This window comes from Gossypium arboreum, chromosome 11 (assembly GCF_025698485.1).
Source record: "Gossypium arboreum isolate Shixiya-1 chromosome 11, ASM2569848v2, whole genome shotgun sequence".
Taxonomy (NCBI): domain Eukaryota; kingdom Viridiplantae; phylum Streptophyta; class Magnoliopsida; order Malvales; family Malvaceae; genus Gossypium; species Gossypium arboreum.
Genome location: NC_069080.1, coordinates 3,366,469 through 3,374,947, shown reverse-complemented (window position 1 = coordinate 3,374,947; position 8,479 = coordinate 3,366,469). Strand labels below are relative to the sequence as shown.

General features: G+C 32.3%; 1 protein-coding gene across 5 annotated transcripts; it reads left to right on the top strand.

The window, feature by feature from the left end:
- The first annotated feature begins 459 nt into the window (after nucleotides 1–459).
- LOC108479927 (transcription factor BIM1) lies at nucleotides 460–7,875 on the top strand. 5 transcript variants are annotated; one of them, XM_017782781.2, is made up of 13 exons: nucleotides 460–646; nucleotides 758–828; nucleotides 991–1,379; nucleotides 1,573–1,650; nucleotides 3,639–3,998; nucleotides 5,040–5,145; nucleotides 5,245–5,381; nucleotides 5,723–5,834; nucleotides 6,319–6,388; nucleotides 6,532–6,627; nucleotides 6,795–7,255; nucleotides 7,374–7,503; nucleotides 7,593–7,875. In XM_017782781.2, the coding sequence occupies exons 3-13, from the start codon at nucleotides 1,343–1,345 to the stop codon at nucleotides 7,689–7,691; spliced, it is 1,686 nt and encodes a 561-aa protein (XP_017638270.2). In that variant the 5' UTR covers nucleotides 460–646; nucleotides 758–828; nucleotides 991–1,342; the 3' UTR covers nucleotides 7,692–7,875. The 5 variants fall into 5 exon arrangements, with proteins under 5 accessions (XP_017638270.2, XP_017638269.2, XP_052877720.1 ...); XM_017782780.2 differs by having other exon boundaries at nucleotides 460–828; XM_053021760.1 differs by lacking the exons at nucleotides 460–646; nucleotides 758–828; nucleotides 991–1,379; nucleotides 1,573–1,650 and adding an exon at nucleotides 3,069–3,277.
- The last annotated feature ends 604 nt before the right edge of the window (nucleotides 7,876–8,479 follow it).

Genomic DNA, 8,479 nt, shown 5'->3' with positions numbered 1-8,479 from the left:
ATGAAAATATTCTCACAATAGTACAATTTAAATATAATATAAATATATGCACATGATTTTGTTACATAAATCTAACATCTTATAAGAAAACCAAAACTTCTCATTTAAAATAAATACTATTAATTATTAAATGTTGATTATAATAATAAGATATATCGTATTTTAAATACGAAATTAGTAAAATCGATATAAATAATAACTTCACTTAAATTCGTGAGATGGGTTGAGTTTCACTGTACCTAAGTGAAGTATAAATATATATTTTAAAATTTTTCCCTCAAGAGAACGGAAAAAGAGAAACTAAAATTTAAATCATCATTGCGTGATCCATAAAATGCCACGCACAATTTTTTTTAAAAAGAAAGTCGAAGGAAGCCATCAACCTTAGCACAAACGTCGTCAACCCCGCCGCAACGTCGTTACTTTAACGCCGTTAACAAAACTTTCTTTTTCTATTTTTTAAATAAAGGAAACACACACCAAAAAAAAAAAAAAAAGGGGGAAAGAAATTGTATAAAATGATCTTTGAAGCAAGCGGACGGCCGGATGCTTAACAAAACAAGAGAGGAAAAAAGAAGAAGAGAGATTCATTTTTTCCGGCTCAAAGCCTCTCTCGCCATTCGCCGAACAACTTCTTCTTTAGAAAGTAAGATAATTTTTTTCTTCTTTTGATGGTTGAATTTCGAAGGCGACGCTTGTTAGCTGCAATTTTAGACGTTCTTACTTTACGAGTTTACCTTGAGTGTTTACAATTCAGATTTTCGGTTGGTTCAATCATTCCTTCGTTGAAATTTCACGTTAACATCGTTTGAGTTCAGATCAAAGAAGGTATGTACTCTTTTTTTGGGAAAAAGGTTTTGTTCTTGAATTGTTGTTTGAATTTTGAGTTGAATTATGCAAAATTCCATTTCTTAAGTTTTGGAGGAGCTGGATTTTGTATAAGCACGATTTTCTTTTTAAATAATTTTTTTTTATATTTTTTGGTGGTAGATTCTGTGACAAGAAATAAAATTCTGATTCCGTCAGTAAAACGAGTGGGAAAGATCTTCTGAGGCTGAAATTGTCGAATTTTTCTAAAGAAAAAAAATTGAAGGAATTTATTTTGAAGGTTCAGAATTTCTGGAATCTGAAGTGAAAAATGCGCCTCCGATCTCAGGTGGAGGCGTACGTGAAACGGATCTGATAAAGGCAATCAGAGAGAAGGAACTTTTCAGTTTGTTTTTCGAAATTTCCGGTTCAAGCTCTTCGAATTCTTTGAATTTGTCGTAGAATTTCGAATTTCGCTCGTCATAAATCACATAAAATTTTCTGATCCAAAAACAAAAGGAATTCGTCGCCGTAGATGGAGCTCCCTCAATCCCGGCCTTTCGGAGCTGAAGGTAATATATTTTACTACGTCGTTTTATTTTATTTTTTCCTCTTTCCAAAATGATTTACTTCCATTTTACAACAAGAAATTCAGATAAAAAGAGAGATGGATTAGAGTGAAAATATTTTACTTAATTAACTGTGTTAAAATTTAAAGAATTTATGGATTAGATTTTTTTTTTTAAATTTTGTTTTGATAAACAGGAAGAAAACCAACGCATGACTTTCTGTCACTGTACAGTCATTCAAGTGTCCAACAAGATCCAAGGCCACCTTCTCAAGGTAATTCTTTCCTTTATTTTAATTTTTAAGATCCCAAAAAAAGAGATTGAAACAAACAGACAGATTCTCTACTATTTGTTTTTATCTCCTTTCCACTCCCCCTTTTTTTCGTAGCTTAGTTTTCCATTTGTTATACTTTAATTATTATATAAATAAATTATAATAACTAAAAATTTGGTAGAAGAAAAAACTTGCACACAAATGTTATTAAATATAAGAAAAAATATTTCCCTCTTAAATCCTCCGTTTTCATCTGTAAAATCGGACATGGCAATTTTAATCTTTTCAATTGAATTAATGTTTTTTTTTATTTGTAATATTAAAAAGAAGTATGTATATCATGAATTTTAAGTAAAATAAAAATTAAATTACGTGAAGTTGAAAGAGAAAAATAAATAAATAGAATATCTTTACAGTTATGTTTAAAGTCTTTTTTGGGGCCATCTTTGGAGTTTTATCAGGGATCATGATTTGGAGTAGTGCACGTGACTCATTGTTTTTAAGAATGAATACTATGGGCCAAATAAAGCCTTTGATGGGCCCATTTTATAAAATTAATTTTTAATATTTATTTTACTAAATATATTTAAGATTTAATAGGTTAATTCTATAAAATTAAGTTTTAATGATAAAATATAAAAAATATAAATATAAATAGATGATTACAATATCATCTAAGAATATAATATAAAATAATTAAATAAAGATAAAATTATTTATAAATAGGTTTCAACAAGATTCGAAATGAAAAGGATTAATCTCAAATGTAATCTGAGTTTAAAATATTGAAAAAAATATTTTAATTTTTATATGATTATGGATTATATTAAATATGATAATACAGCAATAAAATTATTAAAAAAAACCCCGAAAGATGATTTGACAAGTCATATAATTCACATCATCACCAACTTTTCCCTGTATACTTGCACGCTCGCTGCTTTCTTCCATTTCTTCTTTCTTTCCCTTGCTTCCATCCCGTGATAGACACATAAATAAATATTTATATTTATATATAAAACGCAAGCCAGCAAATAAAGGTTTTTTATGTGTAAAAATAATATTTTATTATTACTTTTATTTATAATAATTTATTAGTGGAGAAATTGATATGAAAAATAATAATTGTCTAACGAATTTAATTAAGATGACATACCATAAATAGAAATAGAAATATAATTATTATATATATTAATCGGATCTGAATAATAATTCAACACCAACCCAAACAGTTTTGATGAGAATGACTTTCACGTGAAACTGATGCAGACGGAGTGGGTCAACAATTTTAATTATTCTGTTTTTGAGCTATGATTAGAACCTCTTATTTTCTATTCTTAAGTGTTTAATAATTATAGTAATTATTTGTTGCATGCCTAGTAACCTTTAAATTATTTTAATCCAAGAAAATTGCTAAATATAATGACATGTTGGGAGTATGATGCTTTTGCTGATTTGATTGTATTTCAACCTAGTTTTCCCCCCTCTAATGTATTTTCTTTTTAAAATTTAAATATGGCCACCAACCATTCCATATTGTATTGACCAATGTGTACGACTTTTAAAGAAACAGAAACGATATTGGTTCATGCCAATCAATTCGATCTAGATCGACATGTATTCATCGGTACATGGTGATACAAAATTTCAATTTCTAAAACGGTAGTAGTTTGACCACTAACCCTAGATGTCTTCATCTAAGTAGTTGTGGAAAGCAGCATATATGAAGGCTTCATAACTGATGAAAAAAAATTTGAATATGTACGTCAAAATCAATTAAAGAGGCAATAAAAATTTAACTGACCTAATAAAATATTAGATTAAAATGACAAAAAGATGGATTAAATTTATATATCTTCGGATTATTTCTCTTATGGTTGTTTTGAAATGGTTTATATGTTATAATATTTAGAACAATCATAAAAAAAGAAACAAAACAAAGGCAAAAGACCCGGATTTACTTTGTTTGATCGTGTCTAAATATGCAGGTGGGTACCTCAAGACTCGTGATTTCTTACAACTAGAACAACAAGGGAATCCAAGTGCCAAGAAGGAAATATCAATAGAGGTAGCGACTGTTGAAATGCCAACACCGCCGTCTGTGGAGCATATTCTTCCTGGCGGGATTGGAACATACAGTATAAGCCACGTTTCCTATTTTAATCCTAGGGTTCCAAAGTCTGAGGGGGCCGTATTTACTGTTGCTGAAGGAAGTAGTACAGAGAGAAATGATGAGAATTCCAACTGCAGTTCTTATACCGGAAGTGGTTTCACTCTGTGGGAAGAAACTGCGGGAAAGAAGGGAAAGACAGGGAAGGAGAACGCCGGAGAAACACCCTTTGTAAGAGGTAAAAAATTTCTTACTTCTTATATGCAATACTTTTCTACTAGTAGTAATTCTTTTTGATATTGTCATGCATGAGTTAGGATCTAGTTCCTACTTGTATTATCATTGATTGGTCATTACCTGAATTCAAGTGAGTGTCAAATAAAAATATCCTTTTCATTTAGTCATGCATGAATAACATCCCTTAAGATCTAACACTTTCTTGTATTAATCAAAAACAATAATTTAAATTTAAGGTGAGTATCAAATAAAGATATATGTTTAATACGAATATATTTAATTTGTATCTCATTGTATTTGCATGGGTATATATATATGCATGCTACTATTAAATTTGTGTCCTGTTGCATTTGCATGCGCATGCATAGTCATTGCTATAAACTTCAGGCTGGTACCATAAAAGCTAGCCAGATGTTCCAAAATATTAAAGAATTTATGCTTGGATTTGAAACTAGAATGACCATCATGTACATCGAGTCTGCAGATGATTAGGTAAGAATAGACTGAGTTAGGACACAAGTCACGCAACAGCAAAGAGCCCATGCTAGTATATTTACCCTTTCCTGATAGTCAATTTTCATATGTTTCTAGCTATTGATGAATTTTATATGACCGATTCATTTTCATTTCTTGCATGTTCCAAATCAAAATTACTACGTTTCATATTTGGTTTCGTTTTCTTTTCATTTTCATATCATCTTAATGCATGTTTTTATCCTTCGTTATAACACTTCACTCCATTGGAATCCCAATGTAGGAATTGATTCTAATGTTAAAAGTTTTCATAAATGAGTGGTAATTTTAATAAAAATTAAAGTATAATTAAATCGTCATTATAATTGGTTAAACTGAAGGGGCTTGAAGGTCGATTTCTTGTTTTCTTGGTATATATGAAGACCGAAGGAGAGTGGATATTTGAGCCTTAAATCTTAATTTTCTAGTAGTGGCCACCATTAGACAAAGTTTTTAAGTGCATTCAATTCGGCATAAAAAGCTGTTACGCTCGTTTACTTAGTATTATTTTGGCGGCTACTTCTGATAGATGCGGCGGGAACGGTGGGACACTGGGCCACATCGTCGTTGGAAAAGGGAGCGCAGTCGTCAACCAACAACCATCCAAAGAGCTACAGCTGTCTCTCTTCCTCTCAGTCAGTCACTTTTTGCTCTGGTTTCTTTTATGGCCTTTATTTTTCTTATTTATGGGTTCAAAATTAAACCAAAGGTTTCCATTGTGATCTTCTTAACAGGCCATCCTCAAAGCAGAAAAGGCAAAGCTTCATGGAAATGATAAAATCAGCAAAAGGTAGCTCACATGATGATGATTTTGAAGAAGATGAAGATTTTGTTCTCAAGAAAGAGAGTTCCACTACCACCCATAATATAGGTAATGTGCTGTGCTATATTGTTACATTGCTCCAACTCTTTATTTTCAAGTATTTGTGTCTATTGTATATCTTGACATGAAAATAATATGTGAAGCCTCCAGATCTTTTAAAAAATGTTAAATATTTCAATAAAGAATACATGCATGGATTCAACATTTGCATCCAAGTAATTAGATGATTACTTTGTGATATTAATCTAAACGAGAGTGGACTTAGATAATACATTTTGGTTTTTTTAAAAGGTTATTTGGATATGCGGACAGTAATTTTTTAGGTTGTTTCTGTAATTATTGAAGAACGAAGATTTTATTTGTCCTAATAACTTTAATTATTTTTACAGGAGAATTGAGAGTGAAAGTGGATGGAAAGAGTGTACCTGATCAGAAGGCCAACACCCCAAGGTCAAAACATTCTGCTACTGAGCAGCGGAGGAGGAGTAAAATTAACAACAGGCAAGCATAACTCTAATCAGCTTCACATTTAATATTTCTTAGCAGTTTGAATGAGTTTTATTCATTTTTCGTGAACAAATATGTTCAGTTAGGTCTTTTTTTTAACTTGATTTTTCATGTTGAATGTATCCCTTTGTTCTCACTAGAAAATCCTTTTTCTTTTATGGTGAAGAGTATTGCCCCTTTTGATTAATTCGCACCAGTGATGGAGACCTATTGAGAAAGTCCTAAAAGTAAAGCTAACGTATACTTTTTTTTAATGCAGTGTGCACGGAAGCTCTGCTTCTAGAAAATAGCTTCATTTGCTTCACATATTAGTTAGGGAAATTTCATGTGGATTTGTGTTGGATACTTATGAACTATGATTGTCCGAATGTCTTTTTTAAAGTGAATCTAGAAATTAAATGCTGTTTAGAAACTGAAAAGTTGAAATTTTGGGATGCAAATCACCTTGATATACTAAACTCTTGCCATTATTTTGCAGATTTCAGATGTTGAGAGATATCATTCCAAACAGTGACCAAAAAAGAGATAAAGCCTCATTCTTATTGGAGGTACGTAGATCCAGTGATAGATATAGTTATTGTTTGCCTCATTCTTATTAGAGGTACATAGATTCCTTGTAATAGTAATAGTTATTGTACTTCTAACTACAGTTTTCTAAGTTCTGAACAGTGGCTGTTCAATCTTTTCATAGGTTATCGAGTACATTCAGTTTCTACAGGAGAGAGTACACAAATATGAAGGAACATACCAAGGATGGAGCCATGTACCATCAAAATTGATACCATGGGTAAATTCTTTACTTGGCTTTATTAATTAAGAATTTCATATGTTCTAGATATGAAAATTTCAAACATCACACACACACACACAGATATATGTATATATTGGCATTACAGTTTTTGAGTATTGGTATTTGTACAATGACTGACTGATCATTGGCCTCAACTGAAACAGAGAAGCAACCAAAGGCCTACAGAAAATTACGCTGATCAATCTCGAGCCATAAATGGTGTGTCCGCTCCTTCGGTGGTGTTTCCTACGAAGTTGAATGACGGAAACATCAACATCACCCCAACCATTCGTGAAAGTGCAGAGAACCCTATCGAACCTAATAAGAGCAGTGCTACAACCTTCAGAGCAATGGACCTTACTCCAGGAATGATGAATAAAACAATGCCCTTTCCTGTGTCACTACAACCAAACTTCTTCAACACTGCCCAGAACACTGTTCCAGCAACTCAAATTCCACCTAGGTTGCCATCTGATGCAGAAAATAATGCATCTCAGCCTCAGCCTGTACTGTGTCATACTGGATCCTGTACTGCCAATGGTGCTCTTCCTAGCGAGAAGCTAAAAGAACAAGAGCTGACAATTGAAGGTGGAAAAATTAACATCTCAAGCCTATATTCACAACGGTAAGTTTATACCTTTTCGATTTTTAGTTTTGTGAAGAACAGAAATGTGTTAGCAGCTTTCCATAGTCCTTGTTTAGCGAAAGCACGATTTGTTATAGTGATAAATGTGTTTTGACAGATTGTTGAATACACTAACACAAGCGCTACAAACTTCGGGATTAGATTTATCGCAAGCCAGCATCTCGGTACAAATTGAGCTCGGAAAGCAATCTAGCAATCGGCCGACGGCTCCCACATCCACACTTAAGGTTGTTTGCCATTGCTACCTACCATTTTATTTCATTTTTCACCTTGTAAAACTATAGGCAATTCAACTTAATTCTTCATTGTTGTTTAGGATACTACGGCGGTTCCCTCTACAAATCAAGGGAAGACACGGCCTAGAGTTGGATGCGGTGAGGATTCTGATCAACCTTTAAAGAAGCTTAAAACATGAGAATTCTAGCTTGATAATTCCAGAATATTCTTTATTTTATTATTATTAAATTAATTAATTTTTTGGGGGTACCTTGCCCTACCTCAAGGGTTATGCACATACCCTAGTTAGTCACTCGGGCGACTGTTGGGTACAGATTCCAATACAAATATATCTTAAAGTTTTCTCCTTTTTTTTCTCATAATTTGGAGGACATATTTAAATACGTGTCATACAGATGCCAAAAACAAATACCGAATAGCATGAGCAAGCTTTCAGGTTTTGTTGGGGTAAGATGAAGAGAATTCCCATCAAAATGTATTACTAATATATATTATATATAATTTTGTGTAATTTTCACCATATGGATGTTGAGAAGCTGCTGCTTTTCATTGAAGGCTTCCATCATCTGAAGTTTCTTTTCCTTTTAATATTATTTATCTACTTTTTTGGTGAGATTAATCGCTCTTATTCCAAACACACCAAATTACTACATTCATATACCTCAATTTTCAAATAATTGTTTATATTAATTGAGATACCAAGGTGTCTAAGGATGTATTTAGATTGGGCCGCACTATCAATTTTACGGGATTTATTCGCCTAAGCAGCTGATGGAAAAGATGGCTCAGTCGAGTTTTGCATAGAAAATTTGAAGAAAAACAAACCAAAAATCTATTAACGGCACCATTCACCTATGGATTTAGGTCCATATTATGAATGTATAATATAAAGGCACAAAGTGATATTTTATGTTTAACAACGGGGCGTGGCATGACGGACAATAATTTTATGTACTGACGATGAAA